This window comes from Pleuronectes platessa, chromosome 7 (genome assembly GCF_947347685.1).
Source record: "Pleuronectes platessa chromosome 7, fPlePla1.1, whole genome shotgun sequence".
NCBI classification, from domain to species: domain Eukaryota; kingdom Metazoa; phylum Chordata; class Actinopteri; order Pleuronectiformes; family Pleuronectidae; genus Pleuronectes; species Pleuronectes platessa.
In genome coordinates this window covers 27239630-27257293 of record NC_070632.1, presented here as the reverse complement: position 1 = coordinate 27257293, position 17664 = coordinate 27239630, and the positions used below count along the sequence as shown (strand labels likewise).

At 39.8% G+C, this 17664-nt stretch overlaps 1 protein-coding gene across 2 annotated transcripts in view; it reads left to right on the top strand.

Moving 5' to 3' along the window:
- glg1a (golgi glycoprotein 1a) overlaps positions 1 to 16523 on the top strand; it is a 36269-nt gene extending 19746 nt beyond the window's left edge. Inside the window, exons 10-26 of one of the 2 annotated variants that reach the window (XM_053426323.1) lie at positions 622 to 723; positions 1016 to 1169; positions 2257 to 2298; positions 3085 to 3309; positions 4244 to 4306; positions 4619 to 4732; positions 5026 to 5114; positions 6007 to 6124; positions 6275 to 6367; positions 8690 to 8827; positions 9040 to 9163; positions 9260 to 9402; positions 9646 to 9747; positions 10005 to 10112; positions 10452 to 10572; positions 11197 to 11303; positions 13725 to 16523. In XM_053426323.1, the coding sequence (XP_053282298.1) occupies positions 622 to 723; positions 1016 to 1169; positions 2257 to 2298; positions 3085 to 3309; positions 4244 to 4306; positions 4619 to 4732; positions 5026 to 5114; positions 6007 to 6124; positions 6275 to 6367; positions 8690 to 8827; positions 9040 to 9163; positions 9260 to 9402; positions 9646 to 9747; positions 10005 to 10112; positions 10452 to 10572; positions 11197 to 11303; positions 13725 to 13892 (2011 nt within the window). In that variant the 3' untranslated portion in view covers positions 13893 to 16523. The remainder of the gene's footprint in view (positions 1 to 621; positions 724 to 1015; positions 1170 to 2256; positions 2299 to 3084; positions 3310 to 4243; positions 4307 to 4618; positions 4733 to 5025; positions 5115 to 6006; positions 6125 to 6274; positions 6368 to 8689; positions 8828 to 9039; positions 9164 to 9259; positions 9403 to 9645; positions 9748 to 10004; positions 10113 to 10451; positions 10573 to 11196; positions 11304 to 13724) is intronic. The other variant, XM_053426324.1, reaches the window with a different exon arrangement.
- The last annotated feature ends 1141 nt before the right edge of the window (positions 16524 to 17664 follow it).

The window sequence follows — 17664 nt, the reverse complement described above, 5'->3', positions numbered from 1 at the left end:
ATGCCTTAGTTTCACACTTTCTTGGTGCTGTGTTCGTTGTAAACCCGCCTGGGGGTGGAATGTGGGCTGTTTGCTTGGCCTGTGGTGATGCTCCGAAGCTACTTCAGAATTAAACCTATAAACAGTGAATGGTGCATAGTAAGGTTAGAAAACATTGTGTTCATCCTACCTGTTTTTTCTGCAGTGAAGATTTTATGGTTAATGTTTTTCATAAAATGTTACTGTATTTGCTCTATAACACGTTTGTGGCTACCATATAGGTTTGAATCATTTACTTAACTGGTGTTATTGTTTTCATACATTGTGTGTCGGCTATTTCAGAGGTCTAGTAAGCAATCGACACTCGTATAATCTTCAGAGTTCACACCTTTTCTTTTTTTATATATATATATATATAATCAGATGTAAAGAATCTATAAAAAGTTTAAATGTTAAGGTAATATGACCTCTGTTCATTGCAAATAATCATGAATTAATGATCATTCAGACGAGCAGGTTATACTGTGTGATCAAGTCTAAATTAATATTGAACTTCTAATGATGTCTGACATCTTAGTCTGCAATGTTGTGCTTGTTGTGCAGAATCGGTTAAACGTGAATATTTTGGTGTTGTTCCTGCAGGATCCTATCATGTCTGATGGAGCATCTGTACACTGAGAAGATGGTAGAGGACTGTGAACACAGACTGCTGGAGCTGCAGTACTTTATCGCCAGAGACTGGAAGTAAGATGTGCTAAGTGTATTTCTGTTAAATTTTTAATTCCGTTCGAATTGTTTTTTAAATCAAGCGAGGTAAAACAACAGTATCTTCGCTGGTTGATAACCTTCCAACAGTAAATAGTCTGTCTTTAGTAGGTATTAATGTATGTTTTGAGTTTATACTGTATGTGGTTATTATATGTGCAGTAAATGTGGTAGTATGGAGCCGCATTACTACGTAACGTTTGAACACTGACACATGAGGTACCCTCAGTGAACAACCCATCTGTTAATCATGGCATGTGCTGCTGCTCAGGCTGGATCCCATCCTGTATAAGAAATGCCAGGGTGATGCAGCTCGTCTCTGCCACACTCACGGCTGGAACGAGACCAGCGAGATGATGCCGCCGGGTGCCATTTTCTCCTGCTTGTACCGTCACGCTTACCGCTCTGTGGAGCAGGGGCGCAGGGTAAGTCTCTACTGTGATCACTCCGGTACAAGAGAGACTTTGTCTCTTTTCCTTTTAAAATAATTTAAAAGGATTTCTTCACCCAAATGATAATACTGTTGTCTGTCTATACATCTTCAAGTTTGACATATACCTGCTCACACAAGTACAATTAATTGCAGTTCTCATTCTGAACTATTTTACGCCACAGAAAGAAAATTCAGGATCTATTCTCATAGTCATTACCAATGATTCTGTGTTATAGGGACAAAATGTGTTTGAAACTGTCACACTGGATCAACAGCAGAAATGTCAGCAATGGAGATCTCAAAAAAAGATTGTTGAAAAAAAAAAATATAGATATTAGGGGCTGGGACGATCAATACTAATTACTACAATACGAATAATCTATGCAAAACTACTACAACACTATGTTACAATTTGATATGACCATTTTAGTGCAACTGTTGGTAATTTTATTTAACACTAGACAAAGGCTAAAAATGTAATCATACACTTCGATAGAACATCTAAGTCATATTTCTACAAATAAATGCTCATCACATGTCAGTCTGTCTGTTGAGTTTCCCCTTCGTTCTGGCCTCAAGTAATGTTAATGAACAATTTGGATGTAGGATAAACTATGAGGATGTTATTGACTGATACAGAAGTATTCTTCCTTTTAGTGAAATTAAGCTCTTATAATAAAATACATTTCTTTCATGATAAAGTAAAATGTAGTACTTTTATAATAAAGTCAAATAAAAGAACAGGTCTGATTAAACTAATCAAAGCAGAGTCACTGATGCCAGTAAAAGTCAAACTGTTACTGGTCAGCGGTGCTGTTTTAAATTGTCGATTTATTCTTTGTCTGTTACAAAAGACAGACTAAGAGCTCTCTACTTCACATGCTGATGCTAACAAGCTAATCAGCTAGCATCAGCATGGTCATTCTTAACTCTAGAAAGTTTAAGTGAATTATTATTACTGTTTTTTGCCCCTGACAAATATACATTTATTACAGCAGGTTGCTGTATGCAGAAGAAAATAGTGCCAATGGTAAATACAGTTTTTGTGAGCTTTCTCACTGACTATAATATTCTCATAGCTCCCTGGTGGGCCATCTGAAGCAGGAAACCAAGGTTTTACTGTGAGTATGTCCTGTTGCTAACAATCACAGTAAACTGGACATCTATCAAGATGACTGATGGTTTGTTGGGGGAAGTGATTATATTCTGGTAATTCTTCGCTGGTATTGGTGCATGTGGGAGCTGATTTTCAAGAGTAATTGGTAATCTGAAGTAATCTACTGCACTGTGTTGTGAAGAATCAATACTTAGCCCCAGAGAATCTTAATGTGCTTATATGTATTAATCAAATGCAGTGAAACGAGTTCTTGGTAAATCATCAGTATTGCATTTGCTTTGAAATGATACTCCAAACCTAAATTATCAGCCTTTGTATAAAGGTCTGGGCAGAATTTATACTGCTAGATTTTACAGTGAATTGAGCTAATTTTAGTGGAATCATGACAAGCAGTGGATTAATGTTTGTGTTTGATTGTGTAAATTTGTATAAATTAATTTGTTTGAAGTTGATGAACTTTGACATATCATTTTCATGTCATTGCTCCACAGAGGAATAGGGAGTTCATCAATCACATGACTTGTTAAAGGCTCTAACTTATAATTTTTTACGTTCAGTGATTAATTTATTATTACTGTTATTATTTTCTTGGGTAATTATAAATAAAATAAAATTGAAAATAAAACTACTTGATGCTGTTCATGCAGCCCTATTTTGGCCAAATAATGATATATATATATAAATACAACAATTCTGGAGTGGAGTATCAGTATAAAGCTTCAGTGAACAGTTAAAGGGAGCTGTTTCTCTGGTCGTTTCCTAACTAAACATGGAAATCATTCTCTTACAGCTCTCTCGGGACTGTAAGGTGGAGGTGCAGAGGATTCTCCACCAGAGGGCACTGGACGTGAAGCTTGACCCTGAGCTGCAGAAACGCTGTTTGACCGACTTGGGGAAGTGGTGTAGTGAGAAGACTGAGGCAGGACAGGAGCTTGAGTGTCTGCAGGATCATCTAGAGGACCTGGTGTCTGACTGCCGAGATGTGGTGGGAAACCTGACAGAGCTGGAGTCTGAGGTAACTACCACAGCTGCTGCAACTGCTGCTGCATTCCATAATATTCTGGTTCAGCAGCTATTGACCCATTAAAACCTTTGGGTAGAGCAGGCAGGAGGCTGAACATAACATAAATTATGTTGTGGAACTCTTGTTTTGATTTACTGCTCCTGCAGCAGCCCTTATTGTCCAAAGCTCATTGTCTTTCCTAGTTGACATCTTTGTCAGAATATTCTACTTGTATGTCTCCACTTTTTAACCCTTCAATGTTTTTCTGCTGTATTGTCACATTTCCCATTTGACTAGGGGGATAGCAGGAAAAGTTCTGAAAAATGTCCAAAGCAGCTCACTCCCTCTGATAGACATTTGCTTTCGCACATGCAGTAGCTCTGGAAAATGTCGACAAAATGTTTGGTGTTCATTGCATGTCTAAAAGCAACTTAAATTTAGACTACATAATCATTCTAAGATGGGCTTGTGCCCAAATTGTGCAGTGCTTGTATTGGGAATGTGACAAAATAAAGTAGATCTAATAATAATAACCAGTACTCTTCCAATACAAACATGTAATGTTAACAATAAAATGTATAAGAAACTGCTTTTGAAAAAGGTACCTCATGATAAAGGGCTTGCTTTTCAGAAAAATTCATTAAAATTAGCTGATTTTAACTTTTATTTACCATTTTCACTTGCAAATTTTAAGTATTTCATATATGTTTTTCTTCAGTTCAAATGACATTTATAATTTACCATTTCCACTGAAATCATGACTCCTCCCAATCACATTATCTGTCAAATAATCGTACTACGATTAATGCCGACCCCCAGGTTTGGAACTTCCTATAACCAAATCTAATTCTTACAGTGACTATATATCAGCATCATCAGAGCTGACTGATCTGGTCTTACTGGATATTTTGTGTTAACTGCATCGCTCCATTTGTTCTGTCCTCAGGATATTCAGATCGAGGCACTGCTTATGAGAGCCTGTGAACCCGTCATCCAGGCCCACTGCCACGTGAGTCTTTTCCAACGACTACTGATAGCAGTTCTGAAATCCATTTTAAGTAATAGGAAGAATTTTGGAAATTTTGGGCACCTACAGAAGAGATATGCTCGCTTGATATAAGGAAGTCCACCGTGTTAAAACTGGCCTCTAAAGCCAGTGTACTGAAGAAGGAGAATAAAGCAGGAAGGATTTCAAATGGACTAAATGCATGATGAATAAAAAATGTATTACACATCAGTAAGAGATTTAATTGTTGCAAATGATTCAGTTCTAAAAAAAATACTACCTCTTTTTGAACGTCTACATGTCTCTGTTTGTCAGGAGGTAGCTGATAATCAGATCGACACTGGTGATCTGATGGAGTGCTTGGTTCAAAACAAACACCAAAAGGAGATGAATGAGAAGTGTGCGGTGGGAGTGACACACTTCCAGCTGGTGAGCAGGCCGGTCAAATTATGTTAAGTCTTAAAGGTTCAGTGTGTAGTATGCAATGGGTTTGAGTGGTGAAGCGTATAGCAGAACCAAAGGTCCTTGAGTAAGAACAAAGGCAATAATCCCTTTCAAGAGCAAGTTTTTGGTTTGTCCGATGTTGATGGATCCCCCTAAATCCTCCACACTGGACGTTTAACCCAATTCTCAGTTATATCACTTAAAATTAAGATGCAACTGTGTAGGCATTTGTTTTCCATTAAATCTGTCACTTATAAATTCTGTGTTTCTTTCCTCAGATTCAGATCAAGGATTTCCGTTTCTCCTATAAGTTCAAAACAGCCTGCAAGGAGGATGTCCTCAAACTGTGTCCCAACATCAAGAAGAAGTAAGACCCACACACTCAATCATTAGAAAAAAAGAGGCTTCAGACAAATACAGCAGAACTTTATACACACACACACATACAAGTTATTGCTATAAAGCCATCAGCCAAGTTATAAAGTTTTGCTCATGAACAACCTGTCATTAGGATTGACTGAGCACGTAGATCATAGCCTGATATCGAGGTCTTCTACCTGTCTCTTGCAGTACTATTTGAATTAAGTTATGTAAAGTACTGTTTTACTTAACTTAAAAAAGTTATTACAATAGCTCAGTGTAAACTATAAATGGAACATGTATTTAGGAGTAAGGGTGATGAAATAAACAGAAACTGTTAAATATGTGAATTATGCGTTGAGAAAATCTGTCTATTCACAGCTGAGCCTCAGGATTTCAGTTTTAGCCGCTACGTAAAAAACAGAAATGTAAAACAAGCTTGGTGCAGTTTATAGCAGATATTTTTGAAAAGCCTGAATGATGTTACAAAAAATCTGTGAAATGTCTGAAATCCAACTTATCAAATAGCAATTGCCTATCCAAGCTCATACATTAAATAATTATGTTGTAGTGGTTGGAATTAATGTAGAATTCCGACATTAAAGTTACAAAAGTGATGTTTTTAAACACGTGCGCACACAACACGAGAAGCGCACAGTCAGGACATCAGGGTTAAAGTGAAGTTTCCCTGTCCAGTTATCTAAAACAGCTCATGAACATGTAAAACCTGGGATGAAAGTGACAACGGTTAGTTTTTTATGGGCTCACAAGACAAAATGGTCTGAAGCCAAACACTTTCTTTTTGCTGTTATTTCCACAACTTATTAACAGACTCTCCATAGGGAGAAGTAAAAACAATCAGACTGAGGTGAATGACCCTATGTCTTTTTGTCATTCAGGGTGGACGTAGTGATCTGCCTCAGCACCACAGTGAGGAACGACACGCTGCAGGAGGCCAAGGAGCAGCGGGTGTCTGTCAAATGTCGTAAACAGCTCCGGGTAGAGGAGGTAGAGATGGTACGTTCACTGACACAGCAACATCACAGTCGGTCACCTGATGTCTCTCAGAGACAAAACAGCCGCACAGAGAAACGGATTAAATGTCAGCTTTTCTTTGTGTGTCCATGTTTTCTGTATGTCTACTAAATCCTTTTTGAATCTCTGCAGTCGGAGGATATCCGTCTGGAGCCGGAGCTTTACGACTCCTGTAAGCAGGACATCACCAGACTGTGTCAGAATGTGGCTTACGGCAACGCACAGGTCAGGAGACACGCATACAAAAGCATGACGTCCACTTCAAAAAGACACATTTCACTTTTAGTCAAGTTATTATATCTTGACACCTTGCTAAAATGTGTCGACAACATTTGGTAGTTTAATTTCAGTTGAAAAATGTTTCAGTCAGTACAAGTACTGTGACAAAAGTTTTAGCATTGAAGAGCTGAAATAGTTGTGGACACTGTCATTTCCCAGCAGATGGCAGGTAATAGTTTATTTCAGTGCATTTATGTACAAATATTTTTGGCTGTAAATAGGTATATATGATATGATATGGATTTGTCCTGCCGATAGCATAACTGATATTGGCCTGTTTAGAATGGCTGGTACACATAGCGATATTAATTTCACATTTCTGTATATTAAATAGATGTTCATAGCTTGTAGCTTATTCACACCTGAGGGTAAAATGGCTAAGATATAGTAAGCAGATATGGATGATTTTAATATTACATTGTTAACGCAAAAAAAACAGTTCTGACTCAGATCTGAGTGTTCATTTAGTTTTTTTGTCAAGTACATCAGAGAACTTCAAAAAAATTTAGGTAAGAACATTTACCCTTCAAAATAATTTAAATAAAATATTTTGAGATCTCAAATAAGTAATGTCAATGTACTAAAATAGTAGTTTAAATCAAAATACGTACATTAAAAATAAAGGCTATTATAGACTGACAATATCTCTGACCGGAAATGTAAATTATTAATCACAATTAGTTGAAACAAAATATGAAGCGCATTCTTCATTGAAAACATAAAGGGAGCCCCTCTACAACACACTGTAAAGTGTGCGCCATACAGCCCAAACTTGCAACCCCACAGTCCTCCATAGCCATGGTCATAGTGCAAGCATTGTCCCAAAGTACACAGTGAGCCATCTCCTTGTTACTTTCCAATGCTTGAACATAGTTTCACAACTGCCGCTCAATGTGACTCGGAACACTCCTGCGCTTGAGAACACGTCCGTTTCATTTTTAAATCATCATCCAGCCACTGAGCCGTCAATCTACCCATACTCACTGGACTGACGACTGGGGTCGATATGTCGATAGTAACTTATGCTACTTACATTGCTATCTATCAGACTATGAATGTGTGCGTGTGCACATCATATAGTTCCGGCAGGGACACATCTGAAAAGTAGTGGCGACTTGGCCGAGTCTGCGCAAATGTGCCATTAGCCGGCAAAATCCTTGGTCTTCTAGCACGGAAAATGGCTGGTCAACAAGAGCGATACATTCTGTGATTTTGTTATTAATTTCTTTAGCCTTTGGACTGTCTCTAGCAAACCTGCAGTTCTCAAATGCCTGCTGGATAGGCACTGCCACACTGAACCTCGCTGTGGCCTTTTTCCTCGTCATGATGATGGACTCTAAGGTGACCTATGAGATTGGTAGTGATAGAATTTGCAAATGTTTTTCTCCCTCTCGGAACCTTTGTAAAACATTTATTGCAAATTGTAAAACTACATTCACTCTCAGAAACTGTGAAAAACTAATTTTCAGTTCCTATGTAACACGGGTATGGACCGGTATGGACTGGCGCGGCATAATGTCATCATGACCTTCGTTTATCCGACAGTTAATCGGTTATGATTTCATTAACCAATCAATAAATAATAATATAAAATTCCCATTATCAAGCAGATAACTTATCGGATTGATATTTATATTGTGCATCCTTAGTTTTAAATGATTGACCAGGGAAAAAATATTCTCGATTTGTTCAGTATTTATCAAGTATGGTGAACCAGGCAACTGCAAAACGGCACTGCAGTGTAAACAGCTTTTGTCTATTTTACAAGATGTGAATTGTTGTTTTTTGATACTAACAGACTCGGATTATTACAGACAACATAATGGACAGGATTACTACAGAGACATGATATTATGTTGGTGAGAGGGATTTTTTGTTGAACCAGAAAAGGCTGTCTTTTATGTTCAAAGCAACTAGACTCCACTGATGATACCATAAAACTGTTTTGTTGATATTATTATTATTATATTATTTACCCAACTTATATTGTCCCATAACACAATTTGGCTGAGGAGTCAATCACCTGATTGAATTTCATTTGATGAAATAAGTACATATGATCAGCAGTGTGTGCATTATACACAGTTAATACTTCATTATGTGCATGATCTTTGTTTTGCTATGAAAAAAAAAAAGACATGTACATTTTAAGGTTTTAAAACCGCTTTGCCTCTCTGCTTTCCTCATCAGTCCACTCTGTAAGGAATGTTCTGTATTAAATTCAAATGACTCACCAATGATCGAATCTGTTCACGTGTGTCCCTGTAGGTTATTGAGTGTCTGAAAGAGAACAAGCGTCAGTTGACTTCTCGCTGCCACCAGCGGATATTCAAGCTGCAGGAGGTGGAGATGGTCGATCCTGAACTGGACTACCAGCTGATGAGAGTCTGCAAGCACATGATCAGGGTAGGTCCACTAAATCTTTGCCAAAACGATGGACCTGTGATACCCCATCTGCTGCTGGTAATTTGTCACTTCCCAGTTAACACATGTCAATTTGGGTGAGCTGAATATTTTTGTAAACATTCCACCAAACTGCATGTGTCACCTGACTATTTTTGGTCCTATTATGTTTGTTTTTATGTACGTAACATGTGTGTTTTTGTTGTTGTTTTCAGCGGTTCTGTACAGAGTCAGAGGGGAAGAACGTTCTTCAGTGTCTGAAACAGAACAAGAACAGTGAGCTCATGGATCCTAAATGTAAACAGATGATCACGAAGAGACAGATCACCCAGAACACAGGTAAACAATCTCACACGTCTTTTCTCTCGGCATCATCAAGACCACAAGTAGGATTGCTGACTTTTTCTCTGTGTGTGTGTACGTGTCCCTGTCCAGACTACAGGCTGAACCCGGTGCTGAGGAAAGCCTGTAAAGCCGACATCCCAAAGTTCTGTCAGCCCATCCTGAACAAAGCAACCGCAGACAGCGAGCTGGAGGGTCAGGTCATCTCCTGCCTCAAACTCAAATATGCCGACCAGGTCAGAATCACAACTCTCTATAAACTATACAAACATTAGGACTGTTGTGCGGGTTGTTTTTTTAATTGTAGTTTGTACGGTGATATTTTGTACATCCAACAGTAAAATGGTTTGTGTGGACATGAATTAAGAGGGGGAAAATATCCCCTAAGTCCTAAAACCTAGTCACGAGGCTCTATTATTAATTCTTCAAGTGATATTTACCACAAACGTATTAATGCCTGTATTTGTGTGTTGTGGCAGCGTTTGTCTACAGACTGTGAGGATCAGATCAGGGTCATCCTGCAGGAGTCAGCGCTGGACTACAGACTGGACCTTCAGTTGCAGATCCATTGCACACAGGAGGTTTATACATTTCTGATTTCAAACAACAAACTGTGAAAACGCTGAGAATTCTGAGCATATGTTATTGTAATTTGATTATTCAAAATTATAAAATAAAATAAAAAAATTAAGGCTTTCAGTTCTTTAATGCACACTAAAAAACTGTGCTACTGATCATACACAGCATTTTGACAACAAAATGTTGAGTTAAAATAGACATTCATACAAACAATAGCACCAATGTGAAAAACAATGACAAGATGTCATCTGGTGTGTAGATCTCCAGTCTGTGTCCGGAGGAGGCAGCCGCTCAGGAGCAGACGGGACAGGTGGAGGAGTGTCTCAAGGTCAACCTACTAAAGATCAAACAGGACCCCTGTAAGAAGGTAAACCAGCCCACTGCTGCCATCACTGAGTACTGAGCAGAAACGTTAACCCCAGCAACATGACGTTCAGCCAGCACAGATGCTGATTTATTATATTTAAAAACAATTCCACATTTCAGCTTTATAAAGAATAAGAGGAAACCCATTTGACATTTTTTTACCTCTCTGGATTTTAATTCTAACATATGAAATTTTCCTCTTTCTTACTCATTTACCACATGCTGCTTTTTCCTGCTGACCTTCTATTTCCTCCTCCACACCTTAATCATTTTTGGCCTTTTCAAAAATATTTCCCCTTCCCTCCCCTCTTATTCCCCTGCCTCCCTCATCGTCCTGCAGGAGGTGTTGAACATGCTGAAGGAAAGTAAAGCGGACATCTTCGTCGACCCTGTCCTCCACACAGCCTGCGCTCTGGACATCAAGCACCACTGTGCCGCTATCCCACCTGGCAGGGGGCGCCGTGAGTTCACAAACTACCAAACACCTCAGCTGTGACGTAGACACGAAAAATATAAAGTCCCCATTTTATTACTAGTAGTGAAGGTTCTGGTGATAAAAGATCTAGATTATTGACGCACAAAAAGTCTCCTTTTATTACTTGATATTATTTCAGGGACAAGTTATTGATCCCTTTAATTTAGAGTGCTCCTATCCTAAATAGCCAGTAAAACGTAGAACTCCTAGGTGCATCCAAGGTGCATCCAAACAATATAAAAGTAGTTTAAAAGAAAAACTCCAGTTCACATCATCTTTCCAACGTTCTGGTTATACTACCATATTCCACAATGCCATATTTGGTAGTCATAGGGAAGACAGAAACAGGAGATGCCGGGGAAAGACTAAGAAGCAACATGCAGCAAAGGCCCCAGCTGAAACTGTTGTGCAGTTAAATGGTTTGCATGTTAACCACTCTGTTACCAGAAGCTGCCACAAGTTTAATTATATATAATTACACCTAGAACAATTTCACAAGTGAAGACTGAGTGGCTTGTAACCATAGACTCTAAATCATTTAAGCTCATACAATGCAGCTACAAGTCAAGATAACACATTAATGTTGGTAACGTTGGGTTTGTTTCGTCAGAGATGTCTTGTCTCATGGAGTCGCTGCAGGACAAACGCATTCGTCTGCAGCCAGAATGCAAGAAGAGACTTCAGGATCGCATAGACATGTGGAGCTACGCTGCCAAGGTACGTGACCCCCGGCTTCCTCGCACTGTCAGCGAAACAGTCCAAACACTGAAAACACAGGCGCCGGTAATGTGACAGAGCAAGAGAAACTCTGAGCTTCTCACACCACAACACAAAATAACTACAAAAACAGGAGCTCTGCTGTTAGTTTTCTCAAGTCAGTGGAGACAAATTAAAGTAACAGTATCTACTTATCAATCCATCAGAGGAATTGCCGAAGTCATTCTGCTTCATTAACCTCACTCTCAAGGTGCATTGTTTCTGAAATTGCTTGATAGAATTAGCTGCAGAAAATCTTAGATTGCATTCATTGAAATAAAGTGAACAAAAGTAGTGAGTAAATATATATATATATTTTTTTTTTTATTGCTTTCTTATGTGTGTTGTATTTATTGTGTTTTTATGTTTCTATGTTCATTGTTTGCACCAATAACCAGAGCAAATTCCTGGTAGGTGCAAACCTACTTGGCAATAAATACCTTCTGATTCTGGTTCTGAAAACAAACATTTTGAAATTGATTTATCAAGCTGTACAAACCTTCATTAGTTTTTTTCATTAGAGAAACTGTATATTTGTTTACAGCATATATTGAGACTTAATATACAATATAGTACAGCTGCGTTAATCAAAATATTAGTTATGAGAGGTACCCCACTATCCCCCACTCTCTTGCATCCCCTCTTGTTCCCTTGAAGTCCATGTCCACCAGATTTACAATGTAGTGCAGTGACAATTTATCGGGGATAAATGAAGCAGTGCTATTATAATACAAACAAACAGGCGAGAAAGAACATTCAAATAGAAATCTAAATAAATAAATACATAGTGGAGGTGAAACGATTTCAACGGTATGTAATAAGCTGTAAACAAACTGGTTAAAATGGTATTTAATTTTAGAAATGTTTTTAAAACATCGCTTTAGGGTAGGGATGCACCGATATGGAAATTCTTGGCCGATACCGATACCGATATTTAAAATAACAATCTGGCCGATAGCCGATACCGATACCGATATTTGTTTATTTTCTTTTTGTTGTTATTCATTCACCCTTTTGTGCCAGAAAAATAATTAAATCATTATTAAAAAAAGCACTATTCATCACTCTTATCTTTTAATGAGCACAAATTGAATCAGATTTATGAAACAATCTCTGATTTAACTAAACTTTATTTAACAGAGACATATTAGGCCCATTTTACCGCAAGTTGAAATGGTTCCTTGGGATCTTAATGAAATGTCTGTAACATATTTTGGTCAAAATACCACAAGGATAATTTAAAACAGCACCTTTTACCCTGTCTAAAACAGCCCTGTTAAAGTATCATTATAGAGAACGCTCTTCTCATTGATTTACGGTAGCAGTATTGCCCGTTTATTAGATGTGTTACGGCTTCTGTGTGTATAACGTATGTTGTCAATTCCCTTGTTACCTGTGCATGAGATGGATGAATAGAGCCGGTGCACATGAGAATAAAGTACTTAAACAGACGCTACGCTCATACTTTTTACGCCAAGTTACACTGCGTGAGTCAAGATAACTTAACAAGCCCTCCTCAGTTTGACCTGTTTTTAGTGTCGGGCAGAAATCACATCGCGTCAACACCCACCGTGGCCCTTCTCGATGCTTGTTTTAATTAAACAGTCGGATTCCCCTGGTCCGCACCAGTTCTCAGTCAGCTGCTAGGCGCCAGCCGGAGGGTTCCCCCAGCGGTCGCCGTAGCTGAGGTGATCCGCGAGAAGGGCCCGACACGCGTCCAGAGTGGCCGCCGCTGACCGCGTACCCAGTCCCCTCCCCGCCTTCCACGCCGGCGCCGTGAGGTGCCACCGGATGAGGACCTCCCGGGGCCGCACACTGAGCCTCCGGCGGCGTGGAGAGGAGGGCGACGGAGCGACTGCTCCCCCAGCTGCGGCACGTGCCCAGTGGTTTTACCACAAATATGAACATCGGCCAATGATATCGGTGAAAGTCAAGTTTATTGCCGATATCAGTAAACGAGGCGAATATCGGCCGCTACCGATGTTCGGCCGATATATCGGTGCATCCCTACTTTAGGGGGAACTTTTGTTTAGTTTTTTTACTGAAAGTTGTTGTTGGAAAATTGGGTCTTTTAGTTTCCTCAGTGGCAGAGAGAATGCAAAGCATTTCCTGTTCCCCAGTTATTACAAAACTTTCTCCATGTTTACCTGAAAAAAATCCTGAGTGCTAATTTGTCAACAGGGCACTTTCTTTTGTCCTTGAATATTGTAAAGCCGCCACGAGTTTTAACTTTAGAAATCTTGACGCCTTCTGTTTATATGTTTTTAATGTGAGAAACTACAGGTAGTATTGAGTTTTTTAACAGGAACTTAGTATGAAGACATTATTTCTGTATAAGAGAGTATGACGTGACTGTGCTGTCTTGTCCATATGATCCGCCAGGTGGCTCCCGCTGAGGGTTTCTCAGACCTGGCCATGCAGGTGATGACATCACCATCCAAGAACTACATCCTGACTGTGACTGGTGCAGGTGTTGCACTGCTCTTCTTGATGGGGCTGCTTTGCGGCCGTTTCACTAAGCGTGTCACTCAGGAGCTGAAGGACAGGTAGACCACGCCAACTCTGGGGTCTGAACACACCCACAGGAGAAACGACCACAGCTGAAATAGGACCACCCCTCCCCATCATTTAACCCCCCTGACGGCAACAGATATTCTATCTGCTTCTCCATTTTGCACCCCTGTTTCATTTCAAATCACTTCCTGCTCTTCTTGAGTGACATCATTCACAGTCTCGCAAATGAAAGTGGAAGACCACATCCATATGGATTTTTCTTCAGATCTTTTTCAATACAGAGCGCTGGGTCATCCTGCTGTTTTAAATGCGCTCACCCGATGTAGATGCAGTATTACTTGACTTTTTTTTTTTTTTTCTTCCTCCCCCTGCCCCCGTTACCATGGTGGGAGGGGTGGGGTTAGGAAAGGAGAGGGAGGGGGAGGAGGTAGTCTGGGGTTTAAGGATACGGGGTCAAAGGTGAAACTTTAGGGGAGAGGGAGGTGGATGCAAATTTTAAGTGTAAATGTGTAGAAAGTGGGATGGGAAATGCTCATTTATAGAGACTACAGTGTATGTGTGTGTGACAGTCTGTATGTGTGAGTGCAGGTTTGTGAATGTGTGTAATGCAAACTGTCTTTGATCCACCACATTCTTTTAGTTTGTCCTCCTGCTTAAAGGTTTTTGGGATTGTTTGGCTCTGGATATATCAATTTGATAATTTTTTTTGGGGATGATGTGCTAGAATTTATTGCCATGGGACTGCCAGGTGCCAACCAGCCAGCCCTCCACCGAGCCACAAAGATGAGAAAAAGGAGGGTGGGAGCCAACTCTCTCAAAGCGGCCCTACAACAGGGATGACTTGTTGATAAATTCTTTCTTTTTTTTATTTGTAACAGCAGACCTGGCAACCTCCGCTCTCTTTTGATACAGTCCGAATATTTTTTTTAAAAAGCCTAATCTGTGCCGTAGCGCATCACATCCACCTGCCGCTCCCAGTTTAGCTGATGTCACAGTCTTAGCAGCTGCTTGGGAAGTTCTGGCCTCGTTCCATCACGCCACCGAATAAATAGTGATCCCTGTCTGAATCTGAACTGGCTGGAGCAGACATATTGGAAAAACAGGCTGTCTCTCCACCCTCTCGCTACCCTCTCCCCCACTCATGACTCACAGAGTGGCTGTCGGTGTCACGCTGGTTGGCACAGAGAAGCTGAGAGCAATGCAGGAAAAAAAAAAGAAGAAAGACAAAAAAATACTCAAAAATTATCATGGAGATGTGAACATTTTGTGTAAAGATGATACTGGAGTCATAGCACATTCTTAGTTCTTTTTTTATATCTATAAATATATATATATATTGTTTTGTCATAGCCTTATTTATTTGTTTACTAATGGACAAACTTTTTTTTAATGATTTGAATGTTCTCTGGTTGCCTTTTCTCCAGCGAGTAAGTTTGGGAGGGAGGGGGGGAAGGTTTCTGCGTCCTCAAGGTTTCAACTTTCTCCAGCAGACTGCTATTTCTTTCCCAAAGGGGGCAGCAAACGCCTCTTTGGTCAGCAGGGTGAGTTGTCACAATAACCAGAACACTCAGTGACTGTTGATCAGTGAGGCTCCACATAATCTGAGCTTGTTACTGAAATAGACAAATCCAGTCATTACATGGATGTCTCGAATGTGATGATACTTTGGGAATGACCACTGCTGCTTCACTATTAAAACCGATGGGTGATTTGGACATTAAGACCAAACAGGAAGTTTGATTTAACTGTTACCTATTGTTCGGATCATGTAAAAGATGTTGATTTATCTCTGTACGAAACAAAACAACTGGGCTGATTCACGTAATAATAGAAAATGCAATAGTCAAGTTTGAGGCGTTAAAGCAAAGCAGACAACTGTGTGATATTTAGCATTTTAATTCTGAGTCATTAAATTCATTGGCTGTTTGGCTGTGTATTTGATGCATCATTTGAAATATGAAAGTTAATGTTGGCGGAAGAAGGCAGTCAAGGTTTCGCTGTCAGCGACTTTGCCGACTGTAAAACCACCAGAGGGGAATGTGTCCCCTCCCAGCTCGAGCCTGTCATGTGTAATCGTGTGCACTGTACTGCGTGACAAACTGTAAACTACGCACCCTGCAGTTAGGCTGAACTGCAGATTTTTGTCTCTAGTTGTTGCAGTTTGGTGAGGTGAGCGCTGCCCTCCCTGCTTGAAAGCGAGACGCTCCGATTCATTCAACTGCCTTTGCGTTTTTTTTATCCCTCATTTGACATCCGTTTTATCAAAGCGTGCCTACTCACCGTCCCGCTGAGGGATCCCACTGTACAGAACATCCCAGAACCCCCTGAGGCACCAAGCAGAGGGCCTGTGAGTGTGTGTTGGTGTTTGATGGATGATGTGTGTTTGTGTGTGTGTGTGTGTGTTGCCCACAGATTTCAGACAGAATGCTGCGTGATCTCTAGTCGATTCCTTGCGGTCTTAGTTGTCCCAGGTGATGGCGACCAAAACGTTTGATTTAAAGTTTGTGATGATAAAGATGTTTTTGTAAACAATATTTTGTGTCTGAATCCGTGGAGCTCCTCAGTCATCTTCTGATTTATTTTCTCCCTGTACACATTTTTTGTTCTGTACAGATGAAAATTGGAAAGTTTGTTAATAATAATAAAGTCTGCAAGGTTTCTATTCCACTGTCGTGTCTGTTTATTTCATTTTATTTCAATGAGCAGTATTGTGTGTATTAATTATTAAAACCGAAAACTTGACACACTAACCTACTTAATGTAAATTAATCCCCCTCTGAAAATACTCCCTAACAATATCATATTGTTTGATTAAAAGCTGCAGCGACAGCTGCTCACTGTTAATGACCCTTTTAATGAGCTGAAAGAAAGAAAGAAGATGAATAATATTACATATATTAGGAGACCCTTTGGTTTTGGTCTCTGTTGACAGTGAGAAAATTGAAATGCCAGTGTTGTTCACTGTAAAAGAAAATTGTTTGTTCTTTTACCGCAAGTAGAATGACTAATGATACAATAAAAACATAATTGTGCTGTATCACTAAAAATGAAGCCAACATATCATGAGCGCTGCCATATTGAGCTGGAAAAATATCTTACATTTGGAGCCAGAAGGTGCACAGTAGTGATCAAGAAGTGAGGCCTGTATACCTGCTGATACAGGTCGGTCTCAACTGTCAGTCATGACATCACAGACGGATTTCCGAACAACAAATGATGAATTAAACTTAGCAAAAAGATGAAACTCAAACATACATCAGTGTGATAATTACCTGCAATGACAGAACCATGTTTGGAAACATTTGACGTGAACTGGATTTTTTTTAATCTTGTCCCACATGTTAACATGGTGTATGTGTCTCTGCCTATTCTGCAGCCAGCCTTCAGGGGGCCTCAAGACATATTGGCCTGACTTTTGGGAGCCGTAATGTCATCCATCTTTACGTCCAGTTTTTAGGTGAAAAAACAGCACATACTGTTGAAGCAGGGAATATATCACAACTATCTATCCACCATCCACTGTTCTTGATGTAGAAAGAGAGACCTTCTTTTTCCTTGTACAAAGCTAACGCCTACATTACCCACAATGCATCTCTACAACTGCAGGTTCATGCAGCGGTCGGGGAGGTGAGACCAAACCTACACGGACTCAGGTAACATCGCTTGACGACATTTATTAAACTTCAAACAGCTCCCCCTGGAGACATTGTATTCAATGGACAGGCTCAGTAAAGTCTTTTGTCCCCCAGGCCGTACAACCTTTCAACTCGTCACAGAGATGGACGGCTGACATGGATTTCTGGGCATG